At 43.1% G+C, this 21522-nt stretch overlaps 1 protein-coding gene across 1 annotated transcript in view; it reads right to left on the bottom strand.

The window, feature by feature from the left end:
* Nucleotides 1-21522, bottom strand: part of DNAH7 (dynein axonemal heavy chain 7) — a 155039-nt gene that overhangs the window by 59715 nt on the left and 73802 nt on the right. The window contains exons 31-43 of the mRNA XM_054722861.1: nt 21333-21515; nt 20777-20953; nt 19922-20053; nt 18374-18598; nt 17248-17445; nt 15147-15302; nt 13983-14151; nt 11914-12040; nt 10050-10269; nt 5609-6481; nt 3980-4209; nt 2995-3325; nt 270-616 (exon numbers count right to left, since the gene is read on the bottom strand). Of these exons, the coding sequence (XP_054578836.1) occupies nt 270-616; nt 2995-3325; nt 3980-4209; nt 5609-6481; nt 10050-10269; nt 11914-12040; nt 13983-14151; nt 15147-15302; nt 17248-17445; nt 18374-18598; nt 19922-20053; nt 20777-20953; nt 21333-21515 (3368 nt within the window). The remainder of the gene's footprint in view (nt 1-269; nt 617-2994; nt 3326-3979; nt 4210-5608; nt 6482-10049; nt 10270-11913; nt 12041-13982; nt 14152-15146; nt 15303-17247; nt 17446-18373; nt 18599-19921; nt 20054-20776; nt 20954-21332; nt 21516-21522) is intronic.

The raw sequence follows: 21522 nt of genomic DNA, 5'->3' as shown, positions 1-21522 counted from the left end.
TCAATTTTAATTTCTGGCTGGTAGATAATAAACAAAAGCTTTTGGGTCTCTAATAATTTTTAAGAGTGTCGAGGGCTCCTGAGTCCAGACGTTTGGGGGGCATCGCAGCACTCTATGTAATGGCTGTGAGCTTGCCTCCACCACGCGTGCAAGCACAGAGCAGGGATCGGCCGCGGGTTCCCGGGCTCCTCTCAGCTCTGCAGCTTCTAAGTTTGATCCCATCTAAGTGGCCACATTGGAAAGAGAGAACATCAGCGTACGGCACTCACTTATCGTACGAGTCCATGGCTATGACCCATTTGCACAGGCCTTCGGCCGCCGTGGACGCATTTCTGATCTTTTCGGGGACAAAGTCCGGATTTGGAATGTAATTTTTCCTGATGATGTTCATGTAGGCCGGAGGAATGTTGTCTTTGTCATATTCATGAAGGGACTGCAGGAATCGAATGTCACCGAGGAGCCTCTTAGCCGGACCCCAGAAATCCTCTATCTTCTTCCCGGAACCCGTGGGGTCGGGGATCTTGTCGGATTTGATGCCTTTCAGGATGCAGATGGCCTCCATGACCAGCTTGACCCCCGCAGGCGGACTCTTCATGGACTTGACCACGGTAATGTCCTGGGGATGAAACATGCCCATTATTTAGGAACAGTTTGTGGGTGGGTCATTTGTAATTGGTTTTTATTTTCAAGCCAAGCTGTAGGCTCTAGAATCTCATTGTTCAGGTGACTGTGGTTAGAAGTATTGTCAAGAAGCACTGAGAAATCTGTCTCCCCCCAAAGTTAAAAACTACAAATAATGATGGGGAGATACCTACATAAGGTTACTTACAACATAAAGTTCTACTTCAAAAACACACAAAAGAGAGATTTGGCTGTCACAAACTAAGAGTTTTGTAGCTTCTTAAAGACTATACAAATGCAAATGTTAGAAAAATACAAAAATTATAAATATCAAGATCTATAATCATCATATATAGTTAACCACTGCAAACATTTTTGTTTGCATTCTTCCATATCATTTTCTGTGTATGTGTACATGCTACAAACCAGTGTCTTTTAACCAATGGGATCATGGTCTACATAGCATGCATGCTGTTTTAAGAACAATTTCAATAACAATATCTGGTGAACATCCTTTCATGCTGGTGAACATTTCCATCACCATTCTAATGGTTGCACAACCTTCCAATGTATGGACACGAATCACAATCCTTATACCCTGTCAAAGCTCTGTACTATTACAATTGCCCTATTGAATAAATGACTGTATGTTCTTTCTTTTTAAAGCTTTTAACACATACTGACAAACTGCTCTCCAGAAAGTATAAGGGTGCCTGTTTTACTACCTACACCCTTAGCAACATCTGTAGGCATTCTGATAGGCAAAAGAAATCTTATTTCAATCTGTGTTTCCTTAAATACATGTGAGGTAAGATCGATTTTCATATGTTTAGTGACTATTTGTATTCCCTCTTTTGTGAATCACTTCTTTATATCATTTTACTATCTGATCTTAGAGCTACTTATCTGTAAGAGCTATTTACGTGGACATATTAATCTCTTGTTTGTCATATAATTAAAATACTTTCCCCAGTGTTTCTAAACTTCTGTCCATAGCGTTTATATCAAACAAGGTGCATTGGTTTTTAGGTACTAAAATTTATAACTTTTATAAAAGCTGTACTAATTGTGAAAAATATAAGATATCCAGATTCTATACTGTATATCACAAACAATATTGCTTAGTTTTTTTTCTGAGTTCTCTCACACCCAAGAAATACTAAGTCCTAGTCCATTGGGAGTTTACAAATATGACTTACATTTTCTACTATTTTACAGTAACATAACTATTTACATTTAAATTTCCATCAGTCTGAGATATGCTTTTGAGTAAGGTATAAAGAAAAGCTCTAAAACTCTCCCACTTCCCCACCCAGCAGTTTAGCCAAGATTCCCCCGCACTACTTATTTTTTAAAATTCATCTTTATCCTTCTTAATTGAAATGTTCCCCTTCCATATCTTAATTTTTATTATTTAATACCACATTTCATCAAATCTAAACACGCTGTTAAAAATACAAGCCAAATTATTGTCTATATCACACCCACAAAACAACCACTGGCAAACACTGACACAATCCAGTCGGCCCCCATGGCCACGGATTCCACATTCGCAGATTCAACCAACTGAGGATCGTTGTTTCTATTTCCTAAACAACACAATATGAACCATTTCCATACTTTATTACTTTGTCTTTGGTAAAAAGGAATCTAGAGATGATTCAATGTGTGCAGGAGGACGTGCGAAGGTTACATGCAGATACTGTGCTATCCTATTAATAAAAGCCTATGTGGTCGTCACACCCTCATGCTGTGATGCCCTCATGCCACAATGAGTGATCACCAGGAGGCTGCATGCACAGCGGGCACGTGCAGGTGGGTGGGGGCTTGACGCTGGGTGTGCAGCGCAGAGGCGGGGCCCGTGGCTCCGTGCAGCCTGTGGGTCCTGCGGCTCCACGTGGCAAATTTCGCGCACCAGGCCTCTAGTTTTATATCAGGAACGTGAGCGTGCAGATTTGGGTATCAGAAGGGGGTCCTGGAACCAGGCCCCACAGACACCGAGGCACATCTGTACTTCCTCACACCTGCTGCAGGGAGCACCCCGATTACAAACGTGCCCAAATATGAAGAAGGCACACCTTAGCATCACAACATACACTTGGGTCTTATGCCCCTGTCGATTACTGTGGTTGTTTTGTGAAGTTCTTAAGGTGACAGGTGTTCTAGGGTAGGTTGTGACATTGGGGAGGTTTCTTCTTTTCAAGATCGTCTTAGTCATGCACGTGTATCTCTTTTTCTTCAGGTGAATTAGGGAACCCTGTGCCAACTTGACAGTGACTTTGGCTGCATTAACAGTGGGGACAGGTTGCAGCACACACTGCTAAGGGCCTCCCTGAGCTCTGAGGACACTTCCCGCAAGCACGCACGTCTTACCTGCGCAGTGAGGGTGTCCAGGGCCGCGAGCGCCGACTCCAGGATGGGCAAGGCCCCCGCCAGGTCAGCGTCACACTCGTCTTTGATGGCTTTGGATGCCATCGCCTGCTCGTTTGCCACGATCTCATCGGCTTTCACTATTTTTTCCGTTTTGGCCACTTCGACGGATTCCCTCTCGATGATCACCATCATTTCGTCCACCTCTTTGCTGGCAACTTTTAGCTGCGGGTGGAGCGCCTCCAGCTCTGACTGCATGGTGGCTACCTGAGATGCTGCGGAATCCAGTTTCTCCAGGCCCACTTCGTACCTCTTCTTCATCTTCATCACCTCGCTGAAAGCAAACACACACACCGCGCTTAGTCCCCGGCTCCGGGCCCTCCTACAAGGAAGGAGACTAAGTGTTCTGGGATCTCCAGGCTCGTTCAAAGCACGGCTAGAGGAGGGACCGGGAAAGTTCCACCAAAGTCAAACCTATAAAACAGAGGGTCTGAGGTTGCTTACCAGGGGACTGGGTGTGGGGGATAAGAGGGATGGTGTTTAAAGGTACAAAATTGTAAGGAATCGTAAAAATCCATAGCGCTCTAATGCACAGCAAAAGGAAGATAGCTAATAACATGGCATGATAATTACGTAATGCGATACAGAGTGGGCCAACGGCAATCATATTACAATATTAAACGGATCAACGTCACAAGTTTAAACTTACACAATGTTACACGTCAAATTTATCCAATAAGAAAGTGATGGTAATAGAAAGTGTGTGGCTGAGCAGTAGTCAGACATGTTAGGCAATGCATCTGTAACAAAAGAATAAGACCCACTCCTGCCCTTAAAAAACGTTCGCGGAGTAGTCATTTCGTGATCGAACAAAACTCACTATACATGTGAAGTGAATCTCGATCACATCACAGCAATGCCAGTTTTGTACACACAAATATTTTTAAACTGCTGAAGCTTACTTAGAAATATAAAAATTCCCGTTTACCTTCTTTTATTTTCCAACAGCAGTTTGAAGGTGGAGATTAATTCCAGGTAAGAGGTTGGCGTCACATAGTTGTATCTCTGAAGTTCGACATAGAAGGAGGTTGATAGCTCTATAGTGGATGTGTGGAAGCTTTTGCACATGTCGATGCAGCCATCTCGGATCTCCTCTGACATCTCAATTTCTTCCAAGAAGCGCGAGGCCACGGCCTGGAGTGCATCCTCAGGCCACGACTAAATGTAACATAAATGCTTCAGTGCTTGATCCACGCTACGCTCTGAGCCTGTTACACTGTGATCCGTTAGAACTTAGGGGTGTTAGGGATGGGTGGGGGGAGGATGAGGGTGGGGATGGGTTGGGGAGATGTTTTCTGAGGAACTCCCCCAGTACTTGCATGCTTAGGGCAGGGAGGGAGCAGCGAGTACCTGTCCTACTAGCTCTATGGTTTGTTCAGGGCCTAGAGGAATTGTTCATAACATCGAAGGAGTGAGAGAGAGGAAAGGAACGAGACTTACAGAATGTCTCTTTCTGTGCACATTCTGCTGGAATTACCTCATTTAATTCTCCCGATAGCTCTCTGAGGTAAATGTTATCTTTTCCCCTAGACTCCAGAATCATATGAACAACTACCTTCATTTCTCTTATAGGTATCTCACACACAACCAGTCCATAGCATGGTTCCTGTCTTCCCCAAAACATTTGCAATCTTCTCCAATTAGTTAAACATCACCCCACCCACCCAGTTACTCGAGCCAGAATGCAGGAATCCTCCCTGAGGTGGAGAAAGAGAGGTAGGGGTGTTTATACCTCTGTTCCTTGCCAGCAGGAGCTGAGCTCTAGGTTTTGGGTGCTTGAACCTGCCAGGCCGTCCTTCTCCCACAGCTCCAAACTCCAGCAACACTCTTCCCTCCCTTCTATATCCAGCTGTAGTAACCACTTCCTGCTCCGGCCCACCACTGCTTGGTCACTCTACCATCCCCTCATTTCCTTTAACCCTGCCCACACCTCCATGAAGAGTCTTTTCATTCACCTTTCCCCAGTGACGCCTTCCAATGTGCCCTGTTGTGGTTTTTTTCCTGACAGGACCCTGACTGATACACACGTTTATCCTAAAACTTTCTATGGTATATTGAGGTTAATGACTGCATACACTAGCAATAAGATGATTTTCTATTATGATGATTTCTTGAGTTATCTATAATAATAAAAGTGTAATATGCTAATTATGATTGGACAGCCAAATGACCTTCCAGACATCATTTCAAACGTCCTTCTGGACGAAGCTGCTGTGGTAGGGGCTGAGACAGAGGTGGTTAGGGGCAATCAGGCAGGCAGGCGAGTGGTTAGGGGTGATCAGGCAGGCAGGCAGAGTGGTTAGGGGCGATCAGGAAGGCAGGCAGGCAAGTGGTTAGCAGTCTCGGATTGTGAGAGGGATGTCCTACTGCCAGTTTAGGCCCAATCCCGCAGGAATTTCGTGCACCTGGCCTCTAGTAATTTTGTAAAATAATATAGTGTTATTGATCACAAAATTCTGTTAAAACTACATTTTCAGGGGAGAGGGGAGTCTACAATAAAAGTCATGACAGAGAATCAACATTTCTAGAAATCTATCAAAAATGTACATGGCAATACCTGAAACCAGTCAATGGTACAGCAGTTAACAAGAGCCGGGAACTTTCTCAGACGATTCCGAAAGGCATCCCCAATGGGGCTCATGGCCAGCACGACGTGCAGCTGGTTGCGGCAGCGATCGATGAACATGTTGAACAGAGCTATGGGGCTCCCATCGGTTTGTTTGGTCTTATCCCGTTGGCGATCGAGCTGGCGCATCTTTTCGCATATCTCTTGCTTTTCGTCTAACGCAAAGAGATTTGGAACTTCCCCCGCGTTTAGCAGGTTGTTGACATCTTCTAGAAACGACTCCCTTTTAATCTGAGTGTCTGTAAACAGGAAGACGCCATGCATCTCGCCCTCAGCACATTTCCTCAGGATCACTTTTAGATCCTCATGCCACTCGGTGCTGCTATAGCCCTTAGTGATTTCCACCTGGAAGACGGAATAGTCAGCCATGTGGGCAGCTAATCTGGTGACAGACTGCCTCCCGCTGCCTCCCACGCCGACCAGGAGAGCGTGGCTCCGAGGCTGCTTCAGGATCCTGGAGATGCGGCTGATGTGCTCGATGGCAAACCGGAACAAGACGAGGCTCATGGTCTTCTTGCTCATGTTGTTATATTCCTCCAGGTGGGTTTCTACAGTCACCCGAAGATTGTCCACGTTTTCAACTTCTCTGTAGTTGGTGTCCTCCTTCTTGAGATCGTGGAAATCACAGAACATTAAGCTGCGTAAGTCATCTTCTTCCACTATCCCATCACCATTGAAATCCAGCCTTTTAAAAAGCTCGTGAAAATTTTCACTCATGTGACTTGTCAAGATTTCTTGAATGTACTCAATAAGCCAGCGTCGGTCTGCATTGTCCAGGAGGCGATCGTAATACACCCTAAGGACCTGGATAATCATTAAAAACCAGCTTTAGGAACGGACTCTTCTATTGTGTGGGTTTTTTGTGTTTTGTTTTGTTTTGTTTTTTCATTTCTGTGCTAATCTCAAGTAATATAAAAAGTACTCTCAGGAAATTTGAATGGGATTTATTAAAAGCATATCTAAACAATTAGGACTAACTCATGATCATGTTTATTTTAAATATTCATTTTGATCATACATATATGAGATACCACACAGTTGCATGCAGTTTTCAATAAGTAAAGGTAATTTGGGGGGACTGAAGCAGATGGTAGAGAGGCTGTGAAGACTAGAGAAGGAGTGTTAAGGACTAGAGAAGAAAAACAACTAGATAAGGTACGCGCCTGCCTCTGCTGGCCGCTCAGATAAGATAGAGCTGGACACTGGCATCCAGGGTTTTCCACCTTCTGTACCATGCATGGCCTTCCCTTCTCCATGCTAGGTAACAGTTTGAAAATTATTGGAAAATCAATAGATATTATTTTTTTTTACAGCACATATTCTAGAAAAAGAGAAAATGTCTTCTGTGGAAAACAAGTTTGTTTTGGACATTTTAAAATATTTTTGTTGTAAGTCTTTGCAGAAGGCAATCTACTAAAATAAGCTCTGGCTATAGGCGCATGCTACGCAGCTGTAAGAAATCCTGAACCAGACTTGCTACGTGAAATAATTTTCTTCGAAGTGGTGTGCGTGTCCTTTGGCCACAGTCTGTTTTGGACTGAACTGTGTCCCCCCCTAAAATCCTATGTTGAAGCCCTACCCCACAACATGACTGCATTTGGAGAGGAGTCCTTTATGGTGGTAATTAAGGTTAAGAGAGGTCATCGGGCTGGGCCCTAATCCAATAGGACTGGTGTCCCTCTAGGAAGGGGAAGAGATAGCAGGGCTCCCCCCGACCCCCACCCCCCGCCCTGCAGGCACACAGAGCAGGGCCCTGTGAGGACCCAGTGAGAAGGCAGCTATCAGCAAGTCAAAAGGAAACCCTTCGCCAGAACCTTGATCTTGGATTTCTGGCCTCCAGAACTATGAGAAAAGCAACGTGTTGTTTAAGACACTCAGTCGGTGGTATTTTGATACAGCAGCACTAACAGACAAATACAGACAGCCCTCGGGTTACGTCAGACTCAACGTACGTCGCCTCATGGTTATGTCGCCATCTCCCATTTATTTATATAAAAATAAAAGTCCTGTCATTTCGACATATGTACATATGTTTTATGTTTTGTATTTATTTACCACAAGTAAAGGGCAGGAATTGTTATCTTTCTTTTAAAATTTTTTTACTGTTTCACTTCATTACTGCTGTGTGTGTGCTCCATGTGAGTGATGTGGGTGCTTATGTAGGTGGGTTCCAACTTATAGCGAAAATCGCGTTACGTCATCGTAGGAACAGATCTTCGACGTAACCCGAGGACACACAATACAAATTCTTGTCCACAAAATGCCTGACATCTGGGGGAAATCACTTCGCCTGTCTACACCAGCTTCTTCATCTGCACAATGGAAGTAGGAATACCTGCCTGTGAGTCTCACATATGCATGGCAACAATAAAATGACGACAGGTGTGAAAACCATAAACGTGAGAATTAAAATTATTACCGACTGCCCTGCTGTCAACCTAATGGTGTTCAAGAATAATGATCTCAGAGTTCTCACTAATGACAAATGGATGACATAATAGTGCAAATGATATGATTGCAGCCTCCCCTATGCCAACAAGTTCAACAGCTACTTTTCTGTGGAACAACATAGTTTAACAAATCTGGCCAATCGTCACTCCTTGGATGGAGGTATGAAGACCTCGTACCATAGCCCCCGGGGTAGAGGAAGCTGAGTTAAACCCACCTCACTCATCAGACACCAGTGCCTAAGCATGAATCAGCATATCATTATCTAGATGGAACTTAGTAAGAACCTAATGCAGTGTTTCCCAAAGACTGTCAAACACCTGCAGGCACTGGGGAAAGCAGTGAATAAATAAAGCTGCTGCTCTCCTAAAACTTCTATTCCAGCAGAGACCATCAGTAAGCAAAACTAGAGATGGTATCAGGTGACACTCAGCTATGAAGAACAAAGCAAGATGAGAAAGAACTATAGAGGGGGTGGGGATGGTCCAAGGCGAGGCTCTCCGGTCATAGATATTTGAGGAGGTCAGTGGGGAGGCCTTGTGGAGAACGGGGCTCAGAGTGTTCTAGGAGGAAGGACTACCAAGAGCAGAGTTCCGGAGGGGGAGAGTGCTAGATGATTCCCAGAGTGCCACGTGGCCGTGACCAAGTGCTGCCACAGGCCTTGCACGCCTTCAGGGAGGCCAACGACACCGGCCCCTCGCCTCGCTATCTCCCCACCTTGCAGCATTATTTATGTTCCCCAGGTGACCTCCCAGACTTACAGCCTGTGTCCCCGCCCCAGAGCGTGGACCCCACTCAGGCACTAAGTGGCCCGCAGTGGAGTGAAGCCAGAATCTGCCGATCACACGTTCCCCAAGAGTCCCTCCCCTACAGGGACCTTGCTGTGGCCGGAACTTCCAAGCGGAATGGACCTTCTCTTGGGCATAAAGTTGAAGGTGTGAGGATTTAGGAATTCAGACTGTAGAATAGAAAGCCTACAGAAACAGAATTTTAAAAGCCCCTTTGAAATCTCTGTCTCTGTAGCACATCGTTTTAACATAGCAGTGCATCCCAGTTTTCCAGATTTTTTAACTACATCCTTAAAATTAAAGTAACCATATTATTTACATATTAAAATGGAAAAACACTCTTCTTCCAACATTCTCATAGCCTTTGCCTATTTTAGAAAGATTGAGCTATTGTTTTTGATGAGTTCTTTTTTGTATTCTCTCTCTCTTTCACTATTTCTTCTTCCCTCCCTACACAAATTTTTACAAGAAAATGTTCACCCACATTGCTCTTCCCGAAGAGAAGGAAAGCATATTTGTATATGGTTTCTATGCTCTCCAAACTGGTTTGCTTTACAGTTCTTTCGGCAGCTAGTCAAACGATGAGTAAATAATGTAAAGAAATACATTCACTTCGTATAAAAACAGACCAAGAAGTGTTCTTCCTCAAAATTATTTGAAGTCAAACTAACAAAGATTGTCACTTAGATCAACAGGAATGCCTAGCAAGGAGAGACAACCCATTTAAATAGCATAAAATATATTCCTGTTAAACGTTTTAAAAATCATCTTGCCCTAACCAGTTTGGCTCAGTGGATAGAGCATTGGCCTGCGAACTCAAGGGTCCCAGGTTCGATTCCAGTCAGGGGCATGTACCTTGGTTGCGGGCACATCCCCAGTAAGGGTTGTGCAGGAGGCAGCTGATCGATGTTTCTCTCTCGTTGATGTTTCTAATTCTCTCTCCCTCTCCCTTCCTTTCTGTAAAAAATCAATAAAATATATTTTAAAAAATCATCTTGATGATTGCCCTTCGTAATGACAACCAGCACACTGCATTTCAGCAACATGAACTGCTGAGCATCCGTCTTGCTCGGGGGTTGGCATGAGGAAGGTCTTTGTCTTCTGCGTGATCAGATTTCAATAACATGGACACTCACCTCGTGAACCCAAAGACGTTTAATCGCCTCTTTGGTCTCTGTGGTTTCCGGTCTGGACAAACAAATGCCCTGAATGACGCGGGAGAAGTCCCGCAGGTTGAACAGGTAGTGCGACTTGGCTGGGGTAGGCAAGAGGTTCTTCATCGCCTCTTTGTACAGAATCATCGTGCCGTTGACAATCTGTGAGGTCAAAGTCAGAAAATCCTCTGGAAATTTATAACTTAAAAAGGATGAAAAGAAAAGGGGGAAAAGTCAGCAAATATAGAACTCTGATACATAAACATTTGGCATGCCTAACAAAATTTTTATTCTGACCAAATCAATTGGTTTAGTTTATCGAATTACCATTTCTAATAATAATGATAGAATTTTTACTTCTTCCAAGGTTACTTTCCATTCATTATTTTCATGTTCAAAGGAACTCCATGAACAGCAGAACCACTTTAACGGACTTTAAATCTCTTAAATAAGGGAACGTAATAGCAACCAAGGAGCCCAGGTGATGTAACTCAAGTCCAGGATGCCCTAGGCCCGTGGTCGGCAAACTCATTAGTCAACAGAGCCAAATATCAACAGTACAACGATTGAAATTTCTTTTGAGAGCCAAATTTTTTAAACTTAAACTTCTTCTAATGCCACTTTTTCAAAATAGACTCGCCCAGGCCGTGGTATTTTGTGGAAGAGCCACACTCAAGGGGCCAAAGAGCCGCATGTGGCTCGAGAGGTGCATTTTGCCGACCATGGCACTAGGCAAATGAGTTCTGCCCTTTTTCACACCCTGCATTCTCAACTGCTTACAGACAGAATCCACGGAAAACACGGGGGAAACAGTATTTTCAAAGAGAGGAAAGGAAAATAAAAATATATAAAGAAAAGACAGGAGAGTTAAAAAGCAAGTTAAATAGAGAGTTAAATAGGATAAAAAAAAGGGGGGGGGCAAAGGGCATGATTGGGGTGGAAAGGACATGGGGGATAATGATCATTTGGAAAAACTGTATTTATCCTCTGCCTGGACAAGGACGAGCTGTCGTCCTCCATCCTCCTGGCGAGGACAGGGAATGGCACTTCCTGAGACTGGACCCCAGGGACCCCAGACGTGCACTGCTCAGGGGGCAGGCGAGGCTCTGCGCAGCTGCGAGGAGCACCTTCCCCAGGCGCAGGCCCCACGCTGCACACCCACTGGGACAGGGACACCCGGGGAACGCACGAGTTCTCCTAGAGGCATCCCAGTCACAGGATAGACCCCACACGCCTTCCCATCGCTAATCGCACTAGGGGGGAAAATTCAAAATATTCCCACATGAACATGTTAAACAGCAGAAGGCAAAATTTGTACAAATTTTTATTTGTTATCATTTTTATATTTTTTAATTGATTTCAGAGAGGAAGGGAGAGGGGGAGAGAGAGAGAGAGAAACATCCATGATGAGAGAGAATCATGGATTGGCTGCCTCCTACACGCCCCCTACGGGGGATCGAGCCAGAAACCTGGGCACGCGCCCTGACTGGGAATTGAACTGTGACCTCCTGGTTCATAGGCTGACACTCAATCACTGAGCCACACCGACTTGGCTGTATGGATTTTTAGACTAAAATCCAAAGCTTCAGACACACACACACACACACACACACACACACACACACACGGAAAAAAGAAAGCTACTCTGGCTCCTTTTCTGGATGCTCCCATAACCTGGAGAGGGGCCCAGTGGGGGGTGGGGGAGGGAGCAATGGTACTCATTATCTTTTCCTCTTCTAGGGATGCTTTTGTGGAAAAGTTTAAGGAGTGCCACTTATATTGGTATATTTTCAAAAGATTTTATGCCGCCTTAATGAAAAAAACAAACCCGCTGTAAATTACTCACCAGATTTTTAAGTGCCAGTTTAAGATTCTAGAGAAGATTGTGTACATGGACTTGTCACTGAACTCATTGATCGTTATAACATTGAAATGCCGCGTGTATCGAGGAGTCACCGGATTTCGACCACCACCTGTACATTGAAGAGGTAACTCTTAACCGTGTTGCTAATACATACCAGAGTATTTTTCTCTAATATCTTAGAGCATCAAATAACTCGAAAGATGGACAAATGTATGGCACACTGAGAAGTTAAGAATAATCAGTTGTTTGGATAACGCTGACCTCAAAAAAGTATCCCCCTCAAACACAAAATTTTGTTTTCTAGTTGAATTATCTGAATGAGTTCAACTACTTAGACAAAATCTGGGGTCAGATATATGTCACCAACAGAGCCATTGCCACCTTCTCCAGGACTTACAGTCCAAAGCAGTAAATGGTGAACATCCTCATTACAATAAAATGTTAAGATGCAATGTTGATATAAAGGAAGCCCGAATGACCAAGCGTAGGGTCCTTCCCAGCTGTCGGAGATGCAGCACAGCCTCAGCAGGTGGCCGGTTCTCTTCCCACATCCTCAGTGCATCTCCCTCAGGGTCCTGCATGTGGCTACTTCACTGGCTACTCACACTTTTTTGAAACTTGGGGATTGTCTCACTTTCATGAAATAATGATGACATCTTTTAAATATGAAGCTGTAATAACTGACTTAGAGTGAAACACATCATTTTACAAAATTGATATTATCATTTTTAAATATATAGACACATTGCAATTGTGTTTTAAAGGAATTCTGTCATGAAATCTTTGGTAAAAAAAAAAGGTGATTTTTAAAGTGTATAATATCTCTAATATATATTTTGCATAAAATTAACTCGGTTCATGTTTTATGTTTGTTTAGGTAAATCTATATTTTATTCTTGTCACTGAATTATACATACAGCGCTGCCTCTGAAAATGTGAAGAATATGTGTCAGCGTGTTAGTCTATAGACCAAAGCGGTTGTGCGTGTCCAGGGATTAGCGGCTCTTAAGGAACCGATTTCCCTGGCAGGTTTAGGAAGATGATGACAGGGTTGCAGAAGGAAAGGCGAGCGGTCATATCCCCAGCTCCGTCTCCATTCCTTCCTCCTAGAGAACATGCAGGAATGGGGGTATTTTTAGAACATGGGTTCGCAGAGGAAAAGCTGCCTCGGGGATCCAGCCGGATTTCCTGTCCAGTCCCTGCAGAGGCCGGGAAAGGTGGGCACGTGGCCCAACGGGCTGGCTTGCAGGGGTGGCAGGGAGGCAAAGCAGAACTGAAGCCTGAGACCCAGGAGCAATAGTTTTATTTCGGGGTGGTGGGGCGGGCAGGCAAGAGAGTGCTGCGAGCAATTACTGACTCAGCAAACTGTCTACACTACAGGTCAGATAAAGGTCAGAGGGTTCAGAGGTAAAAGCAGAGAGATTTACAGAAGAAGTGGTATACTGAGAAAAGGAATTTTAAAAACAGAATGCCAGAGCTCAGGAGAAGAACAATGAAAGCAGTCCAGATAGGTGAGCCAAGCCATTGTGGCTATGCCAGCATACAACATTTCTCCACATAGGTATTCCTGTGCATCTACGCATTTCTCTCGGAAAATGTCAAGGTTCTCTAGGAATTAATTCTTTGGCCACTTCCTACTTAAATTCCTCTTCACAGCCTGTGTAATCCAGGGACTCACGGGCCTGGGGCAAGGTTGGGGAGAGGGAAGTGGTCTCTGAAGCAAGGATGTTTCACACAGTTGAAACTTTAGTGAATGGAACAGACACGAGCTGCCCCAAGGCAAGGACAGGAAATGGGGGCCAAGTCTCACACGATGGGAGGACAGGGGTTCAGAAGAGTTGGTGGGAGAATGGCCCCACCCAAGGCAGCCCACTCTGCAGCGCTGACCACTGGGGAACACCCCCTCGGGTCACAGCATGTACACACAGGAAGTATAGACACGGAGCATTGCCACTCAGATGGTTCCATTGGGCGTCTCTTTCTCCAGCTCTCTCTTTAGATATGGCCAGAGTGACTGCCAATCTGAATAACCACAAACTTAGAACGTGTACCTGGAGGTCCCATCGCACACATGATCTGAATGTCCACTAGTTTAATCATCGAGCAGTCTTTTAGGTCATACCAATTCCAGTGATCTAACCACTGTCTCAGCAACTCGATGGGTGGCTGAGCCCCGTACACCTCCCGAGCAGGCATATTGACGTCATCTACAAAGACAACCTGAGGATGACAAGGGAAGAGGCATTAGGAAAGATCAGCATCTCATTAGAGTGTCCTGCTGTGCGGACAATGCTGAGGCAAAGACTAGGGTCGTCATTTTGTAGAGTACGGGTATGGGAAGTGATGGTTTCTTTTCAAATCAAATATCATACCCCTTTGCGTCCATGCTCCCAAGGAATAGAGGGACAGTTTTCTTACTAACCTTGAAGGTTGAGTTTAGGCCTTACTAATCCTCTCATTCAATTTGTTTCTCAATATGCCTTCTCTTTTTCCCTGGCACAACGTCAATGCATTAACATAAACAAGAAGGGCGTGCTTGTAAATGAGTATAACCTCGGTGGGGGGGGGGGGGAGAGTGTGGTTGGGACAGAGTTCTTGGTAAGGGAACACAGGTAGGTCAATTGATAACTGGGATGTCTATGGGTCTAGAAAAGCAAGCAGCAAAGACTCTGCTAAGTAAAAATGTTAATGAGAGAATTGGGAAGGTAGATAATTTCCCAGATGAATAGTCTACTTTTAATTTAAAGGGCAATCGCTTGTTTTTAATGTCAAGCTGTCTAACCTAGAATGCACATACAAATATGAACACACTTTTAAGGAGATTTCTTAAACAAAATTTGTGACAAAAACCAAACAAACAAAAAAAAAACACAACACAAAAACTTTAGCCCAGCCAGCATGGCTCAGTGGTTGAGTGTCAACCTATGAACCAGGAGGTCATGGTTCAATTCCCGGTCAGGGCATAGGCCTGGGTTGTGGGCTTGATCCCCAGTGTGGGGCATGCAGGAGACAGTCGGTCAATGATTCTCTCTCATCATTGATGTTTCTATCTCTTCCCTCTCCTTTCCTCTCTGAAATCAATAAAAATGTATATATTTAAAAAACTGTACAAATAGATGCCAAGCCCCAGCATACATGGTTTCCGTGTTCCGAGTGGAGCAGCGTGCGTGACTAGGACCCGTGGCGGACCGTGTGTGTAGAAACGGAGTGATTACCATTTTCTTGCCCAGAGGAGGACCAAACACTCCCTTTCTTCTTTTGTCCAACTTTGACATGATGATGTTCTGAGTTTGAGCTGCTGTAGTTTGTGCTGAGAAGTTAATTAGCAGAGGCTTGTAGATTTCCTTATTGAGTTGAGTTAAAAGGAAGTTCTATGTAATAGGAAATAATAAAATGAACCATAGTTGGAATTGCGTTTTGGCATTTCAAAATAAATGAAATATATATCATGCAATGAGAGAGGGTCTTGGCCATGCACAAGGACCGGAAATCAACAGGAAGCACAGCTGCCATGTCGGTGTGTCTCTGTGTATCCAGGCCTCATCCATTTGGCTGCTCTGGTTTCCAAAACCACCATGTAGATTACGCATCCCAGCTCAACGTGGAGCCACAGGGACTGAGAGGTTAAGAAACTTGTATGGTCTGAGGGCTGGGGCAAGGCCTTAGACTGCCATTTGTAGCTCTCCGGATCAATGTTCTTTGTCACATAGCTTATCATCTTTCCACTTAAATACCAAGTTATCTGATTGTAAGTGAGGAAGCGTAAATAAGACAACTGGATTTTTTAAATGGAATTCACTGGAGAGTGGGTGCAATTACCATGATTGCTAATCAAGATGTTGTATTCTACCGATCATCTTGTAGAAGAATAATGAAATAGGGAAATATTTACAATATATTAGGTAGAAAAAAAGCATATTATGAAATAAAATGCAAAGTGTGTTTTCAATTTTGTGAAAAGCAATGTTGTTTTTGCTGGGACTGAATTCGATGGGGGTACAAATGACAAAGGGCTTTGTTTTTTTCCACTCACCATGTCAAGTCTCTGTTCCCTGACTCTTGATGATATCTTAGGTAAATAACTGATATCTCTGTTATTTCTTTTAAGTCCAGGCCAAACCAACATCATGATTTAAAATCTCAGCCTAAACTTTTCCCCTCTCTGCTTTTGGATATTCCCTCACATAGAAAGCATTTAGATTGTAATACAGGTGCCATTTCAATCTGTTGAGAAAGACTAGAGGCCCAGTGCAGTCACCTAGAATGCAGTCACCTAGAATGCCGTCACCTAGAATGGAGTCATCTAGAATGCAGTCACCTAGAATGCAGTCACCTAGAATGCAGTCATCTAGAATGCAGTCACCTAGAATGCAGTCATCTAGAATGCAGTCACCTAGAATGCAGTCACCTAGAATGGAGTCACCTAGAATGGAGTCACCTAGAATGCAGTCACCTAGAATGCAGTCACCTAGAATGCAGTCATCTAGAATGCAGTCACCTAGAATGCAGTCATCTAGAATGCAGTCACCTAGAATGCAGTCACCTAGAATGCAGTCATCTAGAATGCAGTCATATAGAATGGAGTCATCTAGAATGCAGTCATCTAGAATGGAGGCCCAGGAAGACTTAGGCCCACTTATCTCCCACACTGTCCAGCTGACCCTGGGAAACTTTACTTGCCATGCAAAAGGCTGGGGTGCTATTGACTCATTCCAGCCAGCCTTTTGTCCTCAGAAACCTGAAACTAGAGACAAGAACTGGTCTTTGATCGATATGACCCCCTAACCTCAAGAGACCGCCTAAACAGGATGCATAAAGCAACTGAGATTTGGGGCTGCATCTGTCACAGCAGCTAGCATTTTCTTAACTGACACACAGTGGGTATGATTCCAGGAATCATTAATAAAAATTACTACATCATTAAATTACTAAAAATCACTAAAACTTTTTAGTAAAATTACTAATTACTTATTACTACACAGTAACCATTCAGATACTAACTGATAAAATTAAATATCAAGTGTAATTAACTAAAACACCTTTTTAAGGGATATAAAATTCTTCATCCTGGACAAGCTATTTTTATTAAAATACCTTAAAAGGGACAGTAATATAGTGATATAAAATGGCATAATATATTTTTCTAAAATAAATCAGTTTTCTAAAATAAATAGGCAATTACACAAAAATTATTTGTGGCTCTAACATCAAAATACTTGAGTATTTAAAAATATTAACTCTACTATTTCATGTGGCTTTAAAAAATTCTTAAAAATACCATGCACATTTTAATATGCAAATTTCTACAATACTTACAATAATGTAAGCACTCTTCCCAGTTCCTGTCGGTCCTACAAATATCGATGGCTTTTGATGGGTGGTTAACAACTCCATTAACGCCGAGTATCGAATCGTATCCAGAGTTGGTACAATGATTTCATTAAACATCATATCTTTAGAGATTGGAGGGGCATCTGCCAATTTCTTTATCCATGGGTCCCATCTTCCTATTCCCTGTTTATAATAAATAGCCAAATAGGGAATCTTATGTTATAAATACTTTAAAAAATACATTTTTATTGAGTTCAGAGAGGAAGGGAGAGGGAGAGAGAGATAGAAACATCAATGGTAAGATAGAATCATTGATTGGCTGCCTCCTGCCACCCCCTCTCCCCGCATTGGGGATGGATGGAGCCTGCAACCTGGGCATGTGCCCTGACCAGGAATAGGACCATGACCTCCTGGTTCACAGGTCAATGCTCTACCACTGAGCTATTACGGCCCAACTGTTCTCATTTCCAAGAGAAAAAGAAGGATATAAAATTATCCATTGGGGATACAGTGTGATCCCAATTCCACGTGGATCTGTATATAGTTAAATGATATATATTCTTAAACTTGGTCCTCAAAACAGTACTTATGGGAGCTGTTACACAAAAGCAAAAAAGTAAACTAAACAAACTCCACCCAGGTTAGACTGCGCCATCTGCGTGGGAAATGCTGAGCGAGCACCACTAACCCAGCCGTGCTCACTCCCGCAGGACCCCTGAGCTCCTGGGAAATGCCAGCTGCTCCGAGAACCTCCAAGACGTGTCCTTGACCAGGAAGGCCCTAGTGCTGGAGCCCATGTCATCCTATGTCATTTCATTTAGTGAGTACGACCTGCCCATCGGGTACTGTTATTTATTCCGTTTTATTAATGAGAAAAACGAGGCTCAGGGAGATTAGATACCTGGTCCAAGGCCATAGAGAAAGAAAAGGGTTTTATTAGGACTCCGACCCAGTGTGTCTGACCTTCACAAGCCAGGGCACCTTCCTGACTCCCTGCTGTCCCGAAAGGTAAGCAGGGGTGACAGAGTGGTCACAAGGCCATTATGTGCCGCGTGTCTCGGAGGGGACCCTGCCAGGTGGGTCCTCGCAAATCCTCCTTCAGAACTCTTACCTCAGTGACAAACTGATAATCATAAATTGTCTTTTTCTCAGGAAATGGGACCGTTAGTGCTTTTGAAGACGTTTGTTCGGGACTGCTCAGTATTTTAAACCTATTTCGAGTGATGTCTGAAATTGGGCCCTCCATGAGTTCTCGAAGAATCTTATTAAATTTCAACCGATCATCATCTCTACAAGAAGCACCGACGGACCATATCAACGAAAAGAGAAAAATGCCCTGTGTTGGAGAAATGAAAAGACAGAGTGTATTAAAGAATGACTTTAATCTATCCTTGATGCGTGAATCAGATTAGCTGATTAATACCTGTGAAAGGAAATTAATAACCTGATAGATAATAGTAGGTTATCTCAAGATTTTGTAATAATTAGTTTTTTAATGAAACTGCATGTTTTATAAAAATCTTACTATCAGAGGAGATAATACAATGCAAAGTATAATTTCTATCCAGAGTGAAAACTTAGAATGACTACTCTGGAAAATCAACATGATATTTTAAGTAAATGGCAGGACCTTGATAGTAAAAATAATACTGAAATAACTTTTATAAATATAATAGAGTATTTTAATAAGGAATAATCAACCCAAAATGTATATAGTTTTTAAATTTAAATTTTGATACAGTGTTTTTTCTTTAAAGTAGAATAAATTCATGTTCTTTTGCTTGCTTGTTGTAATAATTCTTGGAGCACTAGTTGCCTAACTAGAACTGCCATCCGGCAAGCTTTCAGGCAGACAGGACACGGTGGATGGCAAGGCCAAATAGGAAATAGGAAAACCTGTTTGCTTGTTTCTAAATCAAATCCCCTTTCCACTGCCAATGCTAACACAGACCTGCCTCTGCTTAGAAAGCTTATAGACTCCGCTTTTGCCACTGTTCACCTACTACCAGATGACTCACCGACTGTTTCTCTCTGGAAACTAGTTGAAACCAAATTAACAATTTATTTCACAAAATATAAGCAATAAGAGTAACAGATTGACTACACGAAAAGTGTTACTACCAGCAATATAGAATTTTTATCAGAGACTATTCCAGGTCTGTTGATAACTTTACTTCTATTTTACAAATGTGCTTACAGATGATATATTGTCTTGTTTTTCTCACTCCAAATATACATGTATACACACGTATACCTATTTTAAACATTTATATCTCACAAAAAAGAGAAGAAAATTGAGGAGGGGGGACAATGAACTGCTACGACCTGGCAGTTGAAAGAGAGGCTAATCTCGTTGCCAAACGGTGCCTGACATTTTGGAGAATGGTCATTTCTGAGGCTGACCAAGGGGTCCAAGATTTCCGTCACGGATCTAAGAAGGTCATTGGGCTCCACCCAAACCTCACGCTGCAACAGGACGGCCCGTCCAGGCCTTTCCCGACCAGCACCTGCGGTTGGGGCCTGACTTCCTCCTCGCTGTTCAGCGACCTCCCGCTGTCCAGCCCCCAGTCCCAGGGGAAGCTGAGTTTCATGAGTTCGGAAGCACCGGGGAAAGCATCCGATGGCTTTCCATCATGTGACCACGGGCAAAGGGCCTTACCTCGAGTAAGGAGTAAGCCTCGCGATCATTTCTCTCTCGCACTTTCACTTCATCGGCAAATTCATCCATAAAACAGTCTATTAGATTCATTAAGGATCGGACTAAGTTTGTATCGGAAGTAGGAGATAATTCCTAAAACATCAACAAAACCAAGTTTATAAAACAAATTAATTGAAACTAGGCACTAATTAAGATAGTACCAACTAATATTTATTGAACTCATTTATTTCTAACGGCCATGGTACTTATGAAAAGATCCTATCATGACAATTCTAGTTTCACAGGCAGGGAAACTGAGTCACACATTTACTCCCTAGTCTAGAGTGTGGCAGCTGTGGGTACCACATCGGGGTAGTATTTGTTCTGTAAACACTGAATCCAAAGTTTAAAAATTCACTGTCCCATGCTTAGTTAATTTAATCCAAGACATAGATTTCAGTTTTATACCCAAAACATTAAAATTCTTTCAGAGAAGGCAATTAATTTGCTAAAAAATTTAGTAGAAAAAAATTTTTAAAAACTACTTAAAATACAATAGTCCATTAGAAATTAGACAATATTTTAGAGCATTTTCACCCAGATGTGGTCAGGTATGCCTTTGGGATGCTTTTTAAGAGAGGAAAGATTAGCACCCAGACATTTTCTCAAACCCTCAGATGCGTCACACAAACTATTTCTGATGGAATACGTGGATGAGTAAAAATCTTCTTACTCGAATGAGCAGAAAGGTTTTAGTCAAAGCAGTGAATAAATGATTTTCATATCTAGTAGTCGACCATACAAGCAGACATTCAAGTGGGCAATTTGGATTTTCTACTTATTTTTTTTAAATCTTGCAATTCCCATCCCTCTTACCTTTGTGTGCTTCCTGATAAATTCGACAGAAACAGGGACCATTCTGTCAAATAAGCTCATGAGAAATTCCTTCTGAGTAGAATTGAGCGTCGGAGGGAGGAGATTTACCCAGGACATCATCAGGGGTCTCCACCCCAGCATGTGAGGCTCCATGTAGATCATCCCACACCTGGAAACCTGCAAGAGCAACCACGCTTAGCATCCAGGCAATGCCCACAGAAGAAACATGGCTCGGCACATCTGTTTCTTACAAATTCGGGGGGGGGGGGGGAGGAGCTTAATTTTATTCACTTCCATGATCTAAATTATTGTCTGACTTTATCAAATGGTCACAGACAAAGAGGGAAAAAAAAACAAAAACACCCATCCAGACTCGAATTTGTCAAAGTACATCAACAGGTATGTCTGCTCTGGAGAATCACAGATTCTTTCAAAATGAAGTTGACGAGCATTTTTCACTCAAAGTCAAAGTGATGCAACAATAGAAGCACCTACAGCAGAGAAGCAACACATAGCATTCCAGACGTGCAAGCAGAGGTCAAGACGGAGCACTTACGGTGGCAGGAGAAGCAACTTCCAAATCCATGGGCTCAAAGATAAGATTCATTTGCGGTGACATCTGGATAATCTCCCCGCTCATCAGACACAGCTTTTTGTTGTCATCCAGCACAGTGTTCATGTTCTCAATCCACACGGCATCCACCGGGCCGTCGAAGATCAGCCACTTCCTGTCTGGTGTCTGGGTT

Source organism: Eptesicus fuscus, chromosome 11, assembly GCF_027574615.1.
Source record: "Eptesicus fuscus isolate TK198812 chromosome 11, DD_ASM_mEF_20220401, whole genome shotgun sequence".
Classification (NCBI taxonomy): domain Eukaryota; kingdom Metazoa; phylum Chordata; class Mammalia; order Chiroptera; family Vespertilionidae; genus Eptesicus; species Eptesicus fuscus.
This window is presented reverse-complemented; position numbering and strand designations above follow the sequence as displayed.